This window comes from Spermophilus citellus (genome assembly GCF_964194105.1).
Source record: "Spermophilus citellus genome assembly, chromosome: 3".
NCBI classification, from domain to species: Eukaryota; Metazoa; Chordata; class Mammalia; order Rodentia; family Sciuridae; genus Spermophilus; species Spermophilus citellus.
The window spans coordinates 104,071,019-104,092,215 of NC_138184.1; the positions used below are offsets into that span (position 1 = coordinate 104,071,019).

A 21,197-nucleotide genomic window follows, 5' to 3' on the forward strand; every position below is an offset into this window, starting at 1 on the left:
ATACTGAGGATCAAACCTAGAACCTCACACGTGCTAGGCAAGGGCTTAGCCACTGAGCCACAACCCAGCCCCCCCCCCCCAGCTACTTTTTTGTGTGTGTGAGTGTTACCATACATTTATCAGATGATTTCAGAAAAAAAGTTTTGTTCTTTTATGAATGAAAATTGTTTCTCATTTTATTTCAAAGATCTCATTCTACTTTGAAGAAAATATTTAGACCTGTGTCAGTAATGGCAACCCTCTTAGTTTTTAGAAAAAAATAAGTGTGCTTTTAGAAATTGCAGGTTTTGGATATCCCTAATCTGAAAATCCAAAATCTGAAATGCTTTGAAATACAAAAATTTTCAAGCATCAAGAAAATAATGCTTAGAATGTCTTGGATTTTGGAACATTTTGGGCTTTAGATTTTCTGATTAAGGAATGCTCAAGATATTTGAAAATCTGCACATTAGACATCAGAGACACTTGTGGTCCCAGGCACAACAGGTGACACAGACACAGCCTCTGCTGCTGTGCGGGCGTCCTCCACAGTAGGGAGGGCCGTCTCCTGCCTGCTGACCCTCGGGCAAGTGGTGTGACTGACGATCTTCTTCCTATATTCTTCCCAGCTGAGCTGCCCCTGATGGATTTGATGAAGTTGTATGAAGGTGCCTTTTTGCCAAATTTCCAGTGGCCCCAACCTGACCCCGAGTGTGACGAGACGAGCGGAGAGGAGGGTAGGTCTCAGGCGTGGCAGGAGCTGGGCCCAGCAGCTGGACCCGGAGCCCCCTACCAGAAGGCTTGAAGCTGACCTAAAAGCATTGCTTCACCTTTCTTTTAGTCAAACGTATTTACTGTTTAACGTTTTACTGAGTAAACTTTAAATTCTGTGCTTTTTACTGATTAACTAGTCATGGGATCTTGGGGGGGTTCCTTTTAGTTTATAGGGCTTGTCGTTTTATGAACTTAGGTTTTTATTATATTTATCCAAGCTGTTCTGTGTTAGCATAACATGTTTCAAGTAGTTTTAGTTTTTATTAATAAATATTCCTGATAAATACCCAGAATACTCCAAAAATGTCTCCCTGTCCTGTTTTCATTCCACTTAGACATAGGCAGGGGTGAGGCAGTGAGAGGCCGAAACAGGTGCCTGAAGGTCCCTGAGGAGCTCAGGCCCTTTAGGACCTTGGGGTCTGGGGTGGGCAGCTGGCCGCCTCATGGTTCCTGATTGGGAGACATCCTGACTTATGCTTTCCTGGCCCTGGGCCGGGGATTTACCATAAGCCTCCCTGTGACACTGGTGGCCAGTCGATACAGAGAACTCCTTCAAACGCCCAGCAGTGTGGGCCAGTCACACTCCAGAACTTCTCAGAAGGGTCCTGAGCGTGGCACTTCACAGCATTGTCTACTGTGGCTCAGACGGTTTTGCAGATCATAGGGTGGGTCACAGACGAGAAGACCACTGCCCAGTACTGTATCTCAGGTGTCTCCTCCCTGTTCTCCCTCCTTCTTTTTAACACCAAGGCTTGTAACAGGCACAGCAGCTGCTCCACCCACCTGTTTCTTCTTGTTCCAGATGCTGACGACTGTCCCAGTGACAGAGAGAGCCGCAGGGACTTGGTTCTCATAGACTCTCTCTTCATCATGGATCAGTTCAAAGCTACAGAGAGGGTGAACGTGGGGAAGCCCAACACCAAGGACATCGCAGAAGTCACTGCTGTGGCTGAGGCTGTGCTGCCCAAGGGCAGCGCCCGGGTCACCACCACGGTGAGGCGCTGGGGGTGAGCGGCTTCCAGACCTGCTCCGATCTAGCCACTCGTGCTGCTGGAGAGGCAGTCCTCTCTCTCCATGTCCCATGGATGTCTGCTCCCACCGGTTTGCCGCAACCGCTTTGATTGCCGTGTGAGGAAGGTCTGATGACAGTTCTCACGGGCGGGCATCTTCTACTGTCATTGTCACAGGTGAAGTTCAGCGCGCCCTCCTTGTTGTACGGTGCCCTGCGAGATTATCAGAAGATCGGCCTGGACTGGCTGGCAAAGCTGTACCGGAAGAACCTCAACGGCATCCTGGCAGACGAGGCCGGGCTGGGCAAGGCGGTACAGGTCATCGCTTTCTTTGCTCATCTCGCTTGCAACGAAGGTGAGTGCCTGCCATTCCCGGTGGGCAGGCCAGGTCTGCCAGACTGAACCATGGGAATGCCTGGGCACGGCCTTTGTTCCTTTGGGACTGGGGATTGAACCCAGGTGCTCTATGCTGAGCCACACCCAGCCTTTTCCCTTCTGTATTTGGAGACTGGGTCTTGCTAAGATGCCCGGGCTGGCCTGAGGGTTACCATCTCTGCCTCAGCCTCCTGATAGCTGGGATTGCAGGCCCGCGCTACCACACCTGGCTCATGATCAGTTTTTAAGTACATAAAAGTGCTTCAGCTTCTGCTCTTCTAATTTTCTTCCATTAATTTGTTTCTGTTTTTTGACCCAATATTATGCGATTCATTTATTTATTCATTTATTTTTTTGTACCAGGGATTGAACTCAGGAGCACTCGACCACAAGCTACATCCCCAGCCCTGTTTTGTATTAGAGACAGGGTCTCACTGAGTTGTTGCTCAGGGCCTTGCTTTTGCTGAGGCTTGCTTTGAACTTGCTCGCTTCTGCAGGTCACTGAAGCCTTGGGTGGTGGGCAGTGACTGTGGTAAAGACTGGAGGTCATCTGTCTTATCTGTCCTTGGAGGGCACAGGCAGGGGAGGCAGAAGGGCCGGGCCAGCCTTGGGGCTATAAGGCCTGTGTGTGCTCATGTGGCTCTGCCTCACGCCAGGTCTGTTCAGTGTTGGCCCTGTGTTGGGGGAGGTGGGCTCTGGGCTGCTCTGCTGGTGGCTGCAGAGGCTGGAAGGGGCAGGGTGCACTTCACTGAGAGGTGGCGGCTGGGCCAGGAGGGTGCAGATCTGCAAGTGTTGGGAGGAGGAGCTCGGAGTGTGTGCCGCCTGCTCTAACTCTGCTGGCGTAGATCTCGGGGGGGGGGGGGGTCTCTCACTTGGGTCAGGAATGTTGCTGTCTCTCGGCTGCTGCTCCTGGACAGCAGGAAGCACCCAGAGCAGTGTGCATTCCTCAAGTTTTCCATCAGGACTGCTGATCAGCCCACAGAGTTGGTCCCAGGCTCAGCACCCAGAGGGCACAGGGTTTCTCTTGCTTTCCAGGGAGAGGAGGTGTCCCTGGTCTGCTTACTTCCCTCCCTGATGCGGACCACGGGCAAAGTGGCAAGTGTCCTGTCCAATGGCCACCTTGGCAGACGTGTGTGGGCACAGCCATGTTTTCCTCCCAGGTGGCCACATGTCGGGTGTTTGGTACCGGGTGTGCCGGCCCTGGGGTAGCCTTCCCACGAGGGGCTCTACTCTGGGGATTTGCCACCCTCTGGTGTTCTGTTCTCCGTGCATTCCTGTTTCTACTGAGCCCTGTTTTCCCCTGGCGATTTGTCATTGTTTCGTGCCTCCCAGGTAGTGGCTATAGACACACGTATTTTTTGAAGTCTGCCATTCTGTTTTTTAACTTGATTTGTGTTTCAGTTACTGTGTGGAATTTGAATTTGCTGTGTCTGTGTTACACTGAGTAGCTTTAGATCCTTAATTTTCCCACTACCTACTTGGGTGGCTTGGGTGTGCTGTGGCCAGGGATCAGTGTCCGTGAGCGGATCTGTCCATCATGTTGCCAAAGCAACATGGGCCTGTGCTGCCAGATGCCTGCTGCTCTGGGGAGGGCATGGCCTGTTCTCTTGCTCCTGCCTGTGGTTCGCGGGGGCAGTTCCTCCTGCAGTGGGGTCTCCGAGGTCTGGACCCACCTTGGTTCTCACGACTCTGTCTTCAGCAGTGCTCCTCAGGGGCCTGCGCAGTCCGGGCTATGGCGCTAGGGAGGGCAGCGTGCCTTCCCCTTCATGGCTGGTGTCCTCCCATGGGGGTCCATTTGGCACCTACTGTGTCAGTTCTCTGCTCAAAGCCATCGCAGTGAACCTGGAGTTGACATGTTATTTTAAAGTGATTCTGGTTTCTTTTGTAGGTAACTGGGGCCCCCATCTTGTTGTCGTGAGAAGTTGTAACATACTGAAGTGGGAACTTGAGCTGAAACGCTGGTGTCCTGGGCTCAAAACCCTCTCCTACGTTGGCAGCCACAGAGAACTCAAAGCAAAGAGACAGGTACCTCTCTCTCTCCCGAAATAAAACTGAATGTAGAACCAGCTTAATTTTCGTAGAAGACATTTCAGAATGCGAAGTCATGCTTCCTAACACATGTTGAGCCTGCCCTTTGCAGGCACACCACGTTTCCTTCTAGGCTGTGGTGCTCTGCCTTACCCAGGCTGGCGACGCCGAGTGTCGCCAGCCTGGGTGAGAGGTCGTGACGCATCCTGAGTTCAGGGTCACAGACATACAGGAGCATCTCTAGGGCAACGTTCCTGGAAAGGTTCACAACTCACAGGGCAGCTTCCCACCCTCCTCCCTGCTGCGGTTCCCCGGCCCTCAGCCCAGTGTGCGCTAACCTCAGGTTTCATTGCGTCTCCAGTTCTGGCTCACTGGGGACGGACTGTGTGGAGTGGGGGCCCGTGTGCTGCCTGTCAGTCTCTACCCATGCCAGAGGCCACATACTTGTCCTCCACACACAGGCCTTCCTTCCTGAGGATCAGGAGGCAGGAGTATGAGGCCAGGACATTCGTGGTCCCTGTTCTGTGCAGGCCTAGCATTGGCTGACCAGATGGCGCCTCATTTATGAGTCCTTGTGTGGGGCAGGCAGAAGCATCAGCTGTTCACTATAGTCTTGGTCAGGGTCCCACCTGCCCATGAGGGTAGAGAAGGCCCCTCCTTTTATATTCCTAATAAGCAGGTGTTCAGCTTATTAGGAATTTTGGAGGGGCCACATTCAAACCAAAACTCTGTATGTAGTTACTAACTTGCTTTTAAAAAGCTTCATACAGCGGTCAGCTGCCAGCAGGTATCCACATTCTCTCAACATGGTTTTTACTTGTTCAGGTTATCCACTACAGACACTGCCCGCCTTCAGGGTCCCCTTTGGCAATTTCCTTTGGGTTTTTCTTTTCCTCCCGGTACTAGGGATTGAACTCAAGAGCATTCAACTACTAAGCCACATCCCCAGTCCTATTTTATGTTTTATTTAGAGATGGGGCATTTAAGTTGCTGAGGCTGGCTTTGAATTCACGATCCTCCTGCCTCAGTCTCCCGAGCAGCTAGGATTACGGAGTGTGTGCCACTGTGCCCGGCTAATCTCTATATTTTCCAAATGGCAGTTGCCACTGCTTCCAAGGCATTTTGATCTGTCAACAAATGAGCTTTAGCTTGGAGGAAAAGGTGAGCAGGCCAGCGCAGCCAGTCATGTGCAGGAGCAGGTCGCCAGGCGGCCCCGTGGGGCTGCTCTCGGTGTGTGACCTGCCTTCGGGGCACGGGGCAGGCCTGGTGGGAAGGTGGCGCTCTCTCTGCTGCAGGAGTGGGCCGAGCCCAACAGCTTCCACATCTGCATCACGTCCTACAAGCAGTTCTTCAGAGGCTACCCTGCCTTCTCACGAGTGCGCTGGAAGTGCCTTGTCATCGACGAGATGCAGCGTGTGAAGGGCCTGACCGAGCGGCACTGGGAGGCCGTTTTCACCCTGCAGAGGTCTGCTGCCACTCCAGGGCTGGTGCAACCCACTGTCCCGAGGGCTTTGTAGCTGTTCTTGTTACCTGTGGACTCTTTTGGAGAACACAGGTTGTTGCAGACATGGGGGGCTGTCTTAGTCCAGGGAGTCGCCCTTTACCTTTATCAGGGCCTGGGCGGGGGAGGCTACTGACCTTGTTGGCTCAGCCCCTCTCCTCAGGACCCGTGTGCATGTGCCTTGCTCTGTGGAGCTGTTGACCCTTCTCAGACGCCACCAGAGAGGAGGGTCGTCATGAGCCACCTCCTCGTATCCCAGCATTCAGTGCTGCCCCGTTTTCCATGTTTGCTGGGTTGGCTGGGCAAGTGCTCACTGACCCCCCAGCCCTTTCTTTGTTGAGGCAGGTCTCCTTTGGCTGCCCTGGCGGCCAGCCTCTGGTCCTCCCAGAATGCTCTCATCTTGTTTTCAGCCAGCAGCGTCTTCTCCTGATTGATGCGCCGCTGCACAACACCTTCCTGGAGCTCTGGACTATGGTGCACTTCCTCATCCCCGGGATCTCCAGACCCTACCTGAGCTTCCCCTTGAAAGCCCCCAGCGAGGAGAACCAGGACTACTACCACAAGGTGGTCATCAGGCTGCACCGGGTACGTCTTCCTGTGTGGAATGGGGCCGCCTGTCGTGGACAGACGTGATATGGTGGATTGCCAAACAAAGATCTGCTGTTTCCCTCTAGGTGACACAGCCGTTTATTTTGCGGAGGACTAAAAGAGATGTGGAGAAGCAGCTGACCAGGAAGTATGAGCACGTCCTCAAGTGCCGCCTGTCCAGTCGGCAGAAAGCTTTGTATGAGGACGTCATCCTGCAGCCTGGGTGAGTGCCGGCTGGGCGTGGGCCTGCCTGCTATTGGTTGCAGGGAGCTCGGCAGGAGCTCCTGTCCCTGAGTCTGGGGCTCAACCTGGCTCATCCTCTTTGCCACTCTGCCATCCTCAGTTGCCACATGTGTGGAATGATGTCCACTCAGCTCCTGCTGCTGCTACCTGGGTGGCTCCAGGGCCTACAGTGTGGGCTTGCTGAGGCAACACGCTGACCAACGGCTTACCTTCTCACCAGCAGTGGGGCACTGGGACTGGGGTAGCTGCTGTGGGGAGCAGGTCAGTGGGCACAGTGTGCCTGTTGTAGAAGATCCTCTGGCCACAACAGGCCACATCATGCCTTGGCCATCTGCAGCCTTCTCCCTGTCCCCAGCCAGGGAGAGGTGGTGAGTGAGGCTGTGCCCACATGCCAGCTGTGAGTGGACTTGCTTTGGACTCCTGTGGCCTCTCCTGGCTGCTGGGTTCTTTTGGTTAGGCTTTGTGTTTTCCTGTTTAGAAAGACCAAATGCAAGAAACATGGAAACCAGGTTCCAAAAAATTTTAATTTTGGGTGCTGGGGACTGACCCCAGGGGTACTTAAGCACTGAGCCACATCCCCATCCCTTTTTATTTTTTATTTTGAGACAGGTTCTCACAGTTGCTGAGGCTGGCTTGAACTTACCATCACCCGCCTTAGCCTCTGGGGTGGTGGTGTCAGGTGTGGCCACTGTGCTCGGCTGCGAAGGACTTCAGATTTCTTGCTCAGTGTTTTCTCCCTGCTCCGTCTACTCAGAGGCATCTGAGAACTGCAGCAGTCCCCAGTGCTGCATCTGGACCTGGTCCCCACCTGTCAGGGGGCCTTGCTTGGCTCTGTGGGAGAAGAGCTAGGACCCTCAGGAAGTGCAGTGGCAAAGGTGGGGAGGTGCAGGGTGATTACATGGCCCCGGTCTTAGCGATGGCCAGGATAGCTCAGGATGCAGGGAGGTAACAGGCGTGAGGCCTGGCCCCAGTGGCTAGCCATGGGTCCTGCTGGCCTCTCTGCTCCTGCTGCCAGTGTGCCGTGGTGTCCTAGGGTCCTGAGGTGGGTGTTCTCGTGTCTGCAGCACTCAGCAATATGTGGCCCCCAGTGTGCCTCCAAGAAATGGTTGGGCATTTCTGCAGAGTGACTGAAGGCCTGCTGGGGAGTCGGGTGCCAGCCGGTGTGCGGGACGACTGGCTTGCACCTTGCTCGGCTGTCTGCGGGAGGCTGCAGTCATGGTTAATGGGGCAAGGAGTGGCAGACCCCCTCCAGATGTGACTCGGGATCATTGTGGAAACTGGATAGAGAAACGGAGCTCGCCATCTGTGTGGCTGGTGTCGCCCTCTGCCAACTGTGGGACAGGTGGCCGCTGGCAGAGGAGTGGGTTGAGTGTCAGGGAGGCAGCTTCTCTCGAGCCATGTGCCAGTGCAGGGAATTGAGGCATGAGGTTGCCCTTCCACCTGGCCCAGGCCTGTGTGGAAAGCCTTGCCCAGGGGTGGGGCTTGGGGCTTCTTCCCTGTCATGCCCCCAGTGTGGGACTCTGCTTGGGAATCACATGTGTCGTGGAGGCTTAAGGACCCACGGCAGTGGGTCCCCCTGGGGAAAGCAGAGCTGTCTTCGCCAGTATCCACTGTTCTGCAATGGCCATCTCTGGAGGGCACCCAGGGTGGCCTCTTCACACAGGTGGTCAACATGAGCTTCCATGCCACCACCAGGTGTCCAGCTGTCCATTCTTGGGCTGCAGCTGACAGCCAGGAGCCCCTTCCTGGGCAGCCCTCCGCCCAGCTCCACACCCCCACACTACCCCTGCCCCTGCTATCTCCCGGCTCCCGAGGGAGCTGCCTTTCTGTTCCTAGTCCCTGTGCTGGGTCCCTCATCTCTGGAATTTTCCATCTTCCATTGTCCTTTGTCTTGTTCTGTTGGCCACGTGCAGATGAGTGTGGTGTGATTTCACGACTCCTCCCTGTTTCTCCCTCCCTCCCTGCTCTGCTTGCTGGCCAGGCGTGTGTGCATCTCTCTGCTCACCCAGCTCTTTGCTCTCCACACCTGCCGCTGCTGCCAGCTCTGTAGATATCCCTGAATGCCTGGAATTGGCACGCCCTGCACTGAGCTCTGCTCACTCTCACACCTGGTCCTCCAGGGCCTTCCTCTGTGGATGCGGCATTGTCATGGAGCAGTGCCCTTCCCATGGCTCTGGTCTGTTTCCTGAGTCTCTCCAGACCAGTGGCACCCTGGGGCGGCTGGCCCTGCTATGCTGTGTCGAGGGCGGCCTCCTCCCCCTAGAGGTCTGCCCCATGCTGCAGCTTCCGTTTCCTCCTGGACCTGGCTCTGGTGAGCCCTGGGGTCTGTCTGTGCCCTACTTCACCACAGTCAGGGTCGGGCACCTGCACGCCTGCCCTGAGTGGGTGCTGAGGGCCCTGCTGAGGATCAGGGTCCGGCACCTGCACCCCTGCCCTGAGTGGGTGCTGGGGGCCCTGCTAAGGAGACTCATCCCACCTGGGCTCAGTAAGCCTCTGGCCTTCACAGTGCCTCTCAGGTGCCCGTGCCCTTGGGGACTCATCACAGTCACAATGGGTAATAGTCCTCCTCTGAGTGCTGGCGAATGGCTGGCCCCTCTCCCTGCCAGGGAATCTTTGTGTGAAGATGTGCAAGTGTCAGCAGGTGAACAAAGCCGTGTGGGGATTTGGACTTGAATGTTGGAGGTGACTGATTTGCCAGCCCAATCTGCAGAGGATGTGTAGGTGCCATGTCCTGGCACCAGCAGAGCTGCTAGCGAGGAGCTGAGTGGCAAGTGTTTGTGTCTGCCGTCAGGCTGAACTGCGCTTTCCCCGAGCAGGACTCAGGAGGCTCTGAAGAGTGGTCACTTTGTCAATGTCCTGAGCATCCTGATGAGGCTGCAGCGCATTTGCAACCACCCTGGGCTGATAGAGCCCCGGGTCCCTGACTCCTCCTACGTGGCAGGGCCTCTGCAGTACCAGTCGGCCTCTCTGGTCCTAGAGGCACTGGAGAGAGGTGTTTGGAAGGTAAGTGGAAGGTTCAGAGAGCTGAGCCCTGTCCAGTCCCTGCCAGGCACACAGTAGATAAAAGCCCACGCATGTCCACATGTGTTGGCTTCCAGTCCCTGTCCCCCCTCTGCTTGCCCCTCCCTGGCCACTGCCCGTCTAACCTCAGTCTGTGCGTTTGCGTGTCCTGAGGTTCCATGCAAACAGGATCCTTTGGTCCTTGTTGTTTTTGCAGTCCTGGGGATCAAGCCCCAGGGCTCCACTGCTGAGCCATGTCTGCAGCCCTTTTCAGGCTTGCCTTGAGAGGTTTGCCAAGTGGTGAGGCTGGCTGGAGCCTGCAGCCCTCCTGCTTCCCTTCTGGTGGCTGGGATCGCAGGCTGTACCCCCATGCCAGGCTGTGGCCTTCCTGTTGGAGTTCTTCCAGTGGTGGTGTCTGATGGCTCTGAGTCTCCAGGCTGAGTGATACCCGCTGACAGGAGCAGCCTGGAACTGTGTCCCCTGTCATCAGCTGGGGCACATCTTGGTGTTTTTCACCCTTGGCTGTCATGAGTGTGCCGCTGAGAACACGCCTGCCAAGTTTTCTGCACACCAGGCTGTAGCTTCTCTGGGGTGTGCTGGGTGGGGGAGCTGGCCTCACGTTGCCCTACACCTGACTTGGTGAAGCTGCTGACTGTGCTCTACGCTGCGTCACCTTCCTCCCCAGCAGTGGCAGGAGGGCCTTCTGCTCCCCACCCTCACCAGCACCTGCCAGGAAGCACAGGCTCGGGCTTTGGCACTAGGCCTGGCACTGCCCTCCTCCCTGGGTGTCCTGCCTTCACCTGTGTGATCCGCGGCTGTCAACCCTGCCCTTGCCCCATTCCTGCGCCCTCCCGGGGTCCCTTTGTTAAGGAGGGGCGCTGGCCCCAAAGTGTGCAGCCTGTCCAGCTGCACAGGCTGGGAGGACCCCCTCTGCAGAGCCTGCTCAGCTGGGCTCCCACCCCTAGCAGGTCTGGCTCTTGGTCAGGCTGTCCTCTGCCACCTGGTGCGGCAGGGTTTTATTTTATTTTGTTTGTTTTTCTACTTAGGAAGCCGATCTTTCTATATTTGATCTCATTGGATTAGAGAATAAAATCACTCACCATGAGGCAGAATTACTGTCTAAGAAAAAGGTGACCCGGAAGCTGATGGAGGAGGCCTTCACTTCGCCACCCACATCAGCCCGGCCAGTGGCAGTGAAGCTGAAGGCCAGTAGGTGCGTGGGTGAGGGCTGGGAGCAGCAGGGGCTTGTTCTGCCCATCCAAAGTGTGGCTGCAGGTCAGCGCCCAGTTGGCCTGGGTGCTCAGTGGTGGAAGTAAAGTCTGATAACCAAATATGGCTGCCCACTCCCCGGGGAACTCCCCAGACACCCTGGTTTTGGCGAGTGTGGCCATGCAGGCTGTGGGCAGAATAGGGACTGCTTTCCACTCTGCACCAGCTCATGCATGGTGGTTGTGGCCCAGGCATTGGGGTGTGAGGGGCCTGATGCAGTAGCAGCTGGCATGGCCAGACCAGTCAGCTACGCCAGCAGGGCACAGAGCGTATTCATGGGGCAGAGCGGGGGGTGGGGGGATGACAGTGGGTCCACCGCACCACAGAGCAGCGGTCCCTCTAGGCGATACACTGATGTGGAGTGATGGTCTTGGGGGATCGGTAGGAGGATAGGATCAAGTAGGTCAGGTGATGGACTTGAGATGGGAATGGTTTGGGAAGCGCCAACTCCTGCTGTTAGAAACTGGTAGGCCCCAGTGTTTGGGTGAAAAGGAAGACAGGAAGCAGGAGTCCTGGAGTGAAGGGCCAGACTGCCCCAGTCGCCCTTTCCTGCCCTTGGCTTCATGGCCAACCGCATCTGCCCACCTCTGTCCCTTATGTCCCTAGGGGAGGGAGAAGCATGCTGTGCTCCCTTGGGATAACATGGGGGCAGCAGCCTGTGGACAGGCATGGGTGGCTCCCACCGTTCCTATGCAGCACCTTGAGGCTCTGGCTCTGCCCTCTGGCCCTGAAGTGCCCTGGGTATTATGCAGGAGTTTTTTCCTAATCTACACTAATGTTTATTTAAACAGTTTAGATCACTTTTGTCCCAATATCATAGAGTCATGGTCCACATACTAATTTCAAGTGCAGTTTGTCACTGGCCTTTCCCCCCCATCAAGGGGTCCCGCCCTGCCCTGGCCCATGCTCCTGGAGCTGGGACCCTGGGCAGCCTCCAGGCCCCTCGGCCGCCCTGTGGAGCCTGAGCTCTGCAGCGGCTGATGCCGTCTTCGCCTGGGCCCTGGGTGTCCAGGTTGTTTCAGCCTGTGCAGTATGGCCAGAAGCCCGAGGGTCGCACCGTGGCCTTCCCCAGCACCCACCCGCCCCGGACAGCAACTGCCAATACAGCTGCTGCGCCTCCACAGGGCCAGGCCCGTGGACGGCCACCGATCGCCACGTTCTCTGCAAACCCGGATGCAAAAGGTACCTTCACTTGGTCGTGGCCCCTGTGCCAGGAGCTCCCTAGCGAGCGCCTGCAGGTCCAACACGTTGAGCCACCTGGTCTAGTTTTCAGGAGGCATAGACGTTCTTGTTTCTTACGCTGGGCTTCCCCTGTGTGAGAAACCTCTCTCTTGGCTGAGAACACGTTGACGATGATGGCCACCTTGGCAGAGGGCTCAGGACATTGCTGGAGACGCTTGTTATTACATGTGCCATCATTTCAGCCTAACTGGCGGTCACTTGAGGACGGATAGGGTTAGATGGCAGAGGGGTCGCAGACGTGGCGTCTTGGCCTCCACGGAGGTTCCTGGTGTCACACCCACCTCTTCCTCCGAGGTAAGCAGACTCAGGGCTGCAACTGATGAGAGTGGCCGCCCTCCCAGTGCTGTGTGTGGGGTGCAGCTGTGGCCGGCTTGGCTCCGCCCAGCCTGCTCCCGGGAGGAGGAGCACCAGAAAGCACAGTGGTAGTCTCTCCACTGAGGACCGTCCTCGTCCTGCCTCTGTCTTTTCCAAGAGGGCTTTTCTCTTGAGGACAGTGTGCAGTAACATTTATGTAATTTCTTTGAAGTTCGGGTGTGAAGCGTTGTCGTTGAGAAGAACTGCTAACGGCTTTGCACAAACCGACTTATCGATTGCAGCGGCCCTGTTGCAGACCTCGCCGGCCTCCGCCAGCGCTCGACACCAGCCCACCACGACATCCAGCCCGGCAGCTGGCCCTGCCCATCCTGTGCGACCGCGGGCTCAGACCGCGGCCCCTGCCTGCGCCCCAGGCCTGCCCCCGCCCCCGCCCCAGGCCCCCTCGCTGGCGGCCGGGCAGAGCGCGCCGCCCCAGCGGCTGGTGCTCACCTCGCAGGCCCAGGCGCGCTTGCCCAGTAAGTGGCCCTGCCTTCTGGTTCTGCCTCTCACTGCCCTGAGCGGTGTCAGGAGCACGGGAACTCTGAAGGCCTTTGCTGTCCATTGCCTCTGTCTCTCTGCCGCCCGGGCCTGGCGCTACCTTGACAAGGCGTCTGCCAGGGGTGGGCCTCTCCAGAGGCAGCATCCAGGCCCCTGCTCCTCTCTGCGCTTTCTCCTCACCCTCTCGGCTCTGCTTTTCTCCTGCGCCCCTCGCCACACTGGGTGCAGGTCAGCACCTCCCTGGTGTCCACCAAGGTCTCTCTCCGTCAGCCCACAGCCACTGGGGCGAGTGGTAAAGCAGTGGGCACTACGGCCTCCCAGCCCTCATGGGTTGTCAGGTGCAAGCCTGGAACAAGCACTTGCCAGCAGAGACCCTCAACTTGATGCAGTGGCTGGAACTGGGCAGCTTCACTCGTTTTCCCAGGGCAGAGCTTCCTGCTGCTGCCTAGGGGGACTGGCATCCTGCAGAGCCCACCTGCCTACGTCCTTTCTGCTGTGGAAGTCGTCCCAGCTTACCACATCGTGGGCGAGGTGCTGCTCAGACACTGCCTCACGGACTTTGTCAAGTGACCAGACCCCGGCGAGGCCTCCAGGAGAGCCGGGAAGGGAGGAGGAAGCCATGCAAGAGGCGCTGTGCCTAGCCCGCCCCTCGTTCCCAGCCTCTTCATGCCAGTCGCAAGTGGCCATCTTGCAGCTGCTCAGGGAAAAGGCTCTTGCTCGCCCCGAGGCCAGAGGCCAGAGTCACTAAGCCATGAAAGGCGAGCCACGTAGAGAGCATGGCAGTGGGCAGAGCCACTCTCTGCCCTTCCTGGTCACCACCGCCTGCGGACCGTGGAGGGCTGACGGGGATTTGAGCCTTCGCGTAGATCTGTTTCCTGCCTTCATTTCCCCTCTCGTTCACGGCTGTTCTGTGGCAAGACATCCTTGGAATTTTCCTGGTCCTTACTAACCCTTCTCTTTATGGTGTGACTAATAGTTCTGGCATGGATTTCCCTGGGAGGGACACTTGGCCCTGGGTGCCAAGGGCTGGGTCAAGGGATCGCAGCTGCTGGGCAATTGTGGCCTGGGCGAGCGCTGCTGAGTTGGCACTTCTGACGATATGCAGTGGTCTTTCAAAACAGTGCCAAGTTCCACAAGTTCCACGTTGCCTCTCAGTGCACATTAGGGGTTGTGTTTGAGATCTAACTCGAGATAGTGTGAGGCTTTACTCCTTAAAGCTGTACGTGTGGTTTATTTATTTAAACACTTCCCTAGAGTTTGAAAATACGATTGTAAGGGAGCTAATTGTTTGTTCTTTTTATCCAATGTAATTGCTCTCCTTTTTTTCTTAAATTTTTTTAAATTGTAGATAGATACAATACCTTGATTTATTTTTATGTGGTGCTGAGGATCCAACCCAAGGCCTCATACGTGTCAGTCAAACGCTCCACCACTGAGCCCCAGCCCAGCCCTTTATCTAGTGTGATCTTATTTGCCTCTGTGAGCTTAAGTTGACACGTTTTTTTAAAATTTTTAAAATTCTCCAAAGAGAATTAGGTTGATAACAGGGTTTCTAGGTTTATTACAAGTAGATTTCTATTTTTGATGTTTGCTTTTTTTTAATAGCATTAATATCTGACATCTAAAATCCCTACCGTTTGTGGTTAAATAAGCAAACCATTAAAATCTATCATCTGATCACTTTCTTTTTTCTGGTAAGGTAGTTTTTTTTTTTTTTCTTTTTCAATCTACACTTTAAAAAAAATACATTTATTTTAGTTGTCGATGGATCTTTATTTATTTACATGTGGTGCTGAGAATTGAACCCAGTGCCTCACATGCCAGGCAGGTGCTCTACCACCAAGCCACGGTTACAGCCCTAAGGTAGCTCTTGTCAGTAGCTGGAGGCAGTGTCCAGAGAGCACTGCTGAGACCAGTTTGCTGTAGGTCATGGTCATTCACCACAAGTGATTGGTGTATCACACAACAGTCCTCGACTTTCCCAAATGGTGTTAATTCAGCTTTTCCTCTACATTTCCCCAGGTGGAGAAGTAGTGAAGATAGCTCAGCTGGCATCCATTGCAGGGCCTCAGAGCCGAGTGGCACAGCCCGAGACACCTGTGACGCTGCAGTTCCAGGGGAACAAGTTCACCTTGTCGCATAGCCAGCTGCGGCAGCTCACGGCAGGCCAGCCCCTTCAGCTGCAAGGTGAGGGAGAGCTGGCCGCTGGCGCTGATGAACAGCAGCATGCCAGGCTGGCACCGTGCATGGGCAGTCCTGCCCACGGGTGGCTTGGGCAAGGGATTTGGCTCCTTTGGGCTCCTGGTTCTTCACCTGGGAGTGAAGTTAACAACTCATGGGGTTGTAGGGGACTGGTGGGTAACACTCATAAGCCACCTGGTTTCCGGCTATTTGATCTGTGCATTAATGACATCTGCCCCTTGAAAAGAGTCTTATTGTGTAAATCCATCTAGAAATATTTGTTGTAGGAGTGTGAAGTGAATTTTCCTAAGTAGATTTCCTGGAGATTTATGTAAGAGAAATTATTTTCTTTTACACACAGATGGTTTCTGTTTTGCTTTGTTTTTGTTTTGAAATGGGGTTTTACTCTGTTGCCCAGGCAGGTCCAGAACTCCTGGGCTGGGGTGAGCAGCTGGGACCACAGGTGCACACCGCCACCCTGGATGGATTTTTTCACTTGAACTCCCAGGCCTTTGGCCAAGAGCAGCATGCCTATCCAGTCGCTGCTTTTAAAGGCAGGAATGAGGGTCATCTCCAGAGATGGCATGGCAGCAGTTAATGGCTTTGGCTCCTCCATGGGGTGATGCCAGCTGCCTGTTAGTGCTAGCAAGGGGTTAGGAGTGGTGGCCCCGCAGCCTGGGCCAGTGCCCTCCCCTGCATCTTCCCCATGAGAACTATCCTGGGTGCTTGGCAGGACAGGGCTTCTTCTGTGGGAGAAGCTGCTCCGTGTGGGCGAGTCCCTTACCAACCAGTGTTCAGGCCTCAGAAGCAGGGCTCCCTCAGGGCACCTCTGGCTTTGTTGGCACACTCCAGGGAGCACTCTGGGGGCAGGCGTGGGGACTGGGGCAGGTGCAGAGTCAGTGGTGGCTCCTGTGCAGCCCAGCAGGGCCTGGGCCACACCCAGCTTCTCTCCAGTCCGGCGCCCTCCATGGCCCTGTTGGCAGGTGCAGGGCTGGGTTGGGCTTCCCGTGAGCTCACCGCCTGCATCGAGGTGCCAGGAGGGTGAGGCTCTGTGGTGTGGCCCTGCACTGGGGTCCTGCTGTCTCCTCTTGGCCTTGTGTGCTCAACTTTTGAGTCTCCAGTTCTGGACTCATTAGCTTCTCTATGGTTTGGAAGTGACTGTCACGTGTGGCCATGATGCTCCCTTGCCATGACTGATGCCCTGGTGGATGTGTGATTGCAGGCAGTGTCCTCCAGATCGTATCTGCCCCCGGGCAGCCCTACCTGCGAGCCCCTGGCCCTGTGGTGATGCAGACCATGTCTCAGGCGGGCACGGTGCATGGTGCCCTGGGAAACAAGCCCCCGGCCGGCGGCCCCAACCCTGTGCCCTTGACCCCACAAGGTAGGGTGTTCTGAACAGGGGGAAGGCTTGGCCCACAGCCTCCTCCTGACTCTTGTGAGTGTTCAGGAGGTGTTTGGGCCTCCCTGGCCATGGGTCCTTGGTGTGTCAGAACCCTGCTCTGACCGCCTCTACTTCCACAGCTGGGTCATGGTGTCTGCCTCTGTCCCCGTTTGTCCTCAGAGTTGCTGGTTCAGTATGACCAGCCCCACTGTTCTGAGGTTTTTGTTTTGATCTTGTTCTCACAGGAGACTCTGGGAATCATGAGAGTCTTTGCTTGCCAACATGTCCCAGATAACACTGAGGGAGCATGCTGAGTTCCCTGGGGACTATGCCATAGGATTTCATTCCTCTCTGGCTGGCCCGTGCCCCAGAGCCGCTGGGTTCCCAGTTCCTGTCCTGCCTCCTGCCGATGTCTCCTGGGAGCCCCACCCCTGTGCTCTCTCTTGGAGAAGTGGGTAGTTTGACCTGTGGAAGCAATAGGAGGTCTGTGAGGCTAGTGCACCTCCCTCCTGACCTGGAACCCTGGCCGCTGCGTGCGTGCCCAGTTCCAGTCCCACTGCCAAGTCACCCCGGTGACGCTGCCTGCCATTGTGGTGCTCCACCAGTGAGGGCCCGAGGAGGCTGCAGGGCCGGGGCCAACAGGCAGGAGGTACACAGCATCCCTGTGGGTGTCACCGGGAGTCTGTGCCCCACTCTGGCCACATGCCACATCCAAGCACGGCAGAACCAGCCCCCTGTGCTCTCGGGAACTAGGGAGCCAGTGGCTGCCCATACCCAGAGCCCTGGTCCTGGTGCAGGCTGCGGCTGTGGGACTGGACCATGCTTGGCTGTTCCTTAAGCTCTCTCTTTTGCACTTGTAGTTGGAGTTCCCGGGCGAGTGGCAGTGAACGCCATGGCTGTGGGAGAACAAGGGCTGACCTCCAAGCCAGCCTCTCCTGTCACTGGGCCGACCCAGGTAAGGCCTTCGCTAGCGGACACATCGTGGGGTTGTAGCAAGGCAGCCCTCAGAAGCCGCGTGCCAGCTGCAGCACCGGCCCGTGTGCCTCACCACACTTCTCTCTGGACTCAGAGCCTTGATGGCAATTACTCATTTTTTGCAGTACATCTTATTTTTGTAACAGTTTTGTTTTCATCAAGTGCCCTTTTCGTTAGCAGTTCCCACAGTGGGAAGTGACCCATCTCCTCTTGCAGTGTGTCTGTGGACAGGTGAAACCCAGGACCAAGGCTGGCTGTGGTCTGAGAGAAATGTGGTTGCGGGCCAGTCCTCTGGCTCTCCGAGCTTTCCTCTGGGGCGCGGGAGTTTGTGGTTTGAATTTTAGCCTGGGGCCCAGTGGCCGCGGTGGCTGATGGTGACTAAACCAAGAGGGACATCTCCAGAAATCACATCTGTGTCATTTTCTGCAGTCTCTTCTCTGGATCCCCAGTGTTTTGTTTTGTCTGGTATTCCCCAGCCACGTCCACACATGACCCCGGTGATGACAGTGGAGCTGGGTACACTAAAGGCAGAGGGTCCCATGTGAAGTTGAGTCACACTGTGGGCCGGGCCTTGTGAGCTGGGAGCCAACCCCCATCCACCAGAGTACAGAACTCTATCCCAGTTTCTTCCATGCTTCCTCCAAACCTTTTCCTCCACAGTTCTAAAAATAAGAAGGTGGTCAAGTGAAGGTCTGCACCACGGGGCTCACTGCCATTTTCTCCCTGCTGGGGCTGAGTGGCCTGGCGAACAGGGCGAGAGGCATAGTCAGTCCTTGAGGTGGCAAAGAACCCACCACGAACAGCCACTTCTGACGCCCGTCACGATGGTCGGAGTGTCGGCCCAGCAGTGGTTACAGCCCACAGTGCCCAAAAGCTGCCTTGATGGCTTTCTGCTGTGTGTCCCCAGGAACACAGCAGCAGCTCATGCTGGCTCCGGTGACAGGAGAGTGAGGGTTGCAGCCCGGGAGCGTGGGTTCAGGCCCCAAGCAGAGCAGTGACAGCTCTCTTGCCGGCCCATGGGGGCTGCGCCCTGGAGCCAGTGGGGCACGTTCCATGGTCCACACCACCCCGAGCAGTTGGCCCTGGAGATGCTGACCCAGGAGCAGACTTGAGAGTTTAGCTTCCTTAGAGGACTCTCAGCCTCAAAAAAACTGCCATCTTGCTTTGAGGGCTCAAGGTCATCCCCAGAATTTTGATTTTTTAAACACACCCTAACTAGTGAAAGAAGAGAGCGTGAGCTCTGGTCACAACCCTTCCCCAGCACTGATGCGCTCGCCCGAGTCCTGGAGAGGAAGGAAGCCTGGTGTTCCTGCTCCTAGGGCTGCAGATGCTGGCACTGACACCAGGCTGTGCCCGGTGCTGGGGAGGCGCCTGGCCATGCTTTTGTCCAGTGACCATGTTTCACCCGTGTTTTTGGTAAAGGAGGAGAAGAGCAGGCTTCTGAAGGAGCGGCTGGATCAGGTCCACATGGTCAATGAGCGGCGCTGTTCCCAGGCCCCCATGTACGGCAGGGACTTGCTACGCATCTGCTCCCTGCCTGGCTGGGGAAGGGTGCCCTGGCCCACACCCGTTGACCGCAGCTTGGGAAAGAGGTCGGGGCCAGTGAGCTTTCCCTCAACCCCCTCAAGAAGCGTGGGTGATCTGATTTTGAGCTTGAATCAACGCCAGGAGTCCCTGCAGGACGTTCTGGACAGGTAAGGCGGGGTCCAGGTAGGGAGAGGCCTTGGCCTCTGCTTCCTGGTAGTTTTCTAGGTTGGATTTTCTTATTCTCTGCTCTTCTCCCTGAGTTGCCCCTTAGGAGTGTTTGAAGCCATTGTTGGCGGTCTGTAGCTTTAGGACCAGAGAACTGTTGGCTGGGCATCCCTCTTTGAATGTTGGCAGTGCTGGGGGCAGGGCCATGGCACATTGTGTCCTGTACTTCTGCTCAGCTTCCTCCTGCCCTCTCAGAAAAGCAGTTTGAAAATAACCACATGTACAATCAAATATCACAAGGGTTGAGCTTGGAGCAAGCCTTGGTCAAGAACAAGCTGAGTGCTGGAGTGCTGCAGGCTCCAGGCTCTAGCCCCTGGAATCTGGGCTCACTTCTGTCGGTGCTGACCTCAGGTGCAGCCCATGTGTGTGGCCTTGATGTCTGGGCTCAGCATCAGGGACTGATTCCCCTTCTTTGGCTGACTAGATTTTCCCCATTGCTCCCTGTCTAAAGGGAGGTTCTGCTCCAGACCCTGAGCTCAGCTTTCAGTGTCTGCCTGTTTCAGGTCTCAGGTCAGGGATAGATAACGGGGGGCGGGGGGGGGCGTGTAGGAAACTGAGAGCACTTTCCTAGGGCTGAGCAGGCGAGCAGGCCAATGCCAGCCCCTCCCGGCCTGGTGTGATTGGCCATTGGCCTCTTGTTCTGGTAGACTCTCCTTTCTTTTAAGTGCTGCTTGCCCTTGCAGATTGTAGACAGCATTTCCATGTGAACACATCTGGGAGTAAGTCATTGAAAGTCCAGGCTCAGCTGATGTTCACAGGAAGGGCTTTTCTGGCGCAGGTGACCTGGAGGGGTCAGGCTTGCTATGGCATGGTCCTGCTATCAGCAGGGTCCTTCCACCCGACCTCTGCATGGTGTCTGCAGTAGCCCTAGGGGTCACATCTAAAACACAGCATGCCCCTGCCCCCAGATTCCCAGATGGGCAGGAACTTCAGGCAAATGGGGCCACCTGTGAGCTGGCTCTATGGCCTATGACACCCTGAGCTGGTTCTTGCAGCCTGGGCTGTCTGAAGTGGCCCAGAGGCTGTCTTCCCCTGCACTGTCAGACCTGCTCAGGCCACTCAGGGCATTGCTCCTAATGCCTGATGTATGCCCTTGTCCTCTGCCACACTTGTTGCCAGGTAGCTCTGCCCTCCTCCGTCTGGACCTCTCTGCCTGCCAGGGGGCCCTGGGTGCCACGCAGTGATGTGATGGCATATGCTTTGTGCTTTCTGCTCTGCAGGGTGGCCTGTGTGATCCCTCCGGTGGTGGCCACACCCCCTTCCCTGTGGGTGGCCAGGCCACCCACTTTATACCGCCGCAGGCTGCGGACCTTGAGGCAGCGACTGCGAGAGCACACTGCCCCCTATGCCCAGCAGCTGCGGCAGCTGACCGCCCTGCGCTCACTGCAGTTCCCCGAGCTGAGGCTGGTGCAGTTCGACTCAGGTAGGCGGATGCCCTGCCCACGTGGTTTGCTGCATGAAATGCACCTGCCTGACTGCAGGGTGCTCTTGGTGTTGTCTCCTAGGAAAGTTAGAAGCTTTAGCCGTCTTGCTCCAGAAGCTAAAGTCCGAAGGACGTCGGGTGCTTATTTTATCCCAGATGGTTCTCATGCTAGACATTCTGGAGATGTTCTTGAACTTCCATTATCTCACCTATATAAGAATTGACGAAAACGCCAACAGTGAGCAGCGGCAGGTAAGAAACACGTCACCTTGAGTCATTTGTGACCCAGTGGCACTGGTTCACGTTCCCTCTAGGGACCTCATTTCTGTGTGCCATGTAGACTGTCGCCCTGATCCTCCCAGGAGTGTGAGTGCAGCAAGTCTGTCTCCTCCCTTGATGTTCTTAGCATGGGCCGTACTGCCCAACAGGACAAGGCACTGACCTGCCGTCACTGCCGGATGATGTCATACTTCAGAAGGTGGCTCTGGGGTGACTTAGGGTTGAAGCATGTGCCTATTTTTTGCATATCAGATTGGCTAGACATTGCTCTGATTCCTCGGGTGTGAGACCCACTGCACATGCTGCCAGGCGTTGCCCTGACGTGACTTTCTGGACGACAGCATG

General features: G+C 56.0%; 1 protein-coding gene across 13 annotated transcripts in view; it reads left to right on the forward strand.

Annotated features, from left to right (window-relative positions):
- Positions 1-21,197, forward strand: part of EP400 (E1A binding protein p400) — a 99,640-nt gene that overhangs the window by 49,685 nt on the left and 28,758 nt on the right. For 10 of the 13 annotated variants that reach the window (XM_081285536.1, XM_081285527.1, XM_081285535.1 and 7 more), the window contains 17 exons: positions 609-716; positions 1,556-1,746; positions 1,941-2,118; positions 4,027-4,163; positions 5,462-5,631; positions 6,078-6,252; positions 6,342-6,478; positions 9,315-9,501; positions 10,545-10,711; positions 11,780-11,949; positions 12,606-12,839; positions 14,884-15,048; positions 16,265-16,423; positions 17,284-17,378; positions 18,821-19,092; positions 20,371-20,573; positions 20,656-20,825. In XM_081285536.1, the coding sequence (XP_081141662.1) occupies positions 609-716; positions 1,556-1,746; positions 1,941-2,118; positions 4,027-4,163; positions 5,462-5,631; positions 6,078-6,252; positions 6,342-6,478; positions 9,315-9,501; positions 10,545-10,711; positions 11,780-11,949; positions 12,606-12,839; positions 14,884-15,048; positions 16,265-16,423; positions 17,284-17,378; positions 18,821-19,092; positions 20,371-20,573; positions 20,656-20,825 (2,918 nt within the window). The remainder of the gene's footprint in view (positions 1-608; positions 717-1,555; positions 1,747-1,940; positions 2,119-4,026; positions 4,164-5,461; positions 5,632-6,077; positions 6,253-6,341; positions 6,479-9,314; positions 9,502-10,544; positions 10,712-11,779; positions 11,950-12,605; positions 12,840-14,883; positions 15,049-16,264; positions 16,424-17,283; positions 17,379-18,820; positions 19,093-20,370; positions 20,574-20,655; positions 20,826-21,197) is intronic. The other 3 variants (XM_081285539.1, XM_081285528.1, XM_081285530.1) reach the window with 1 other exon arrangement.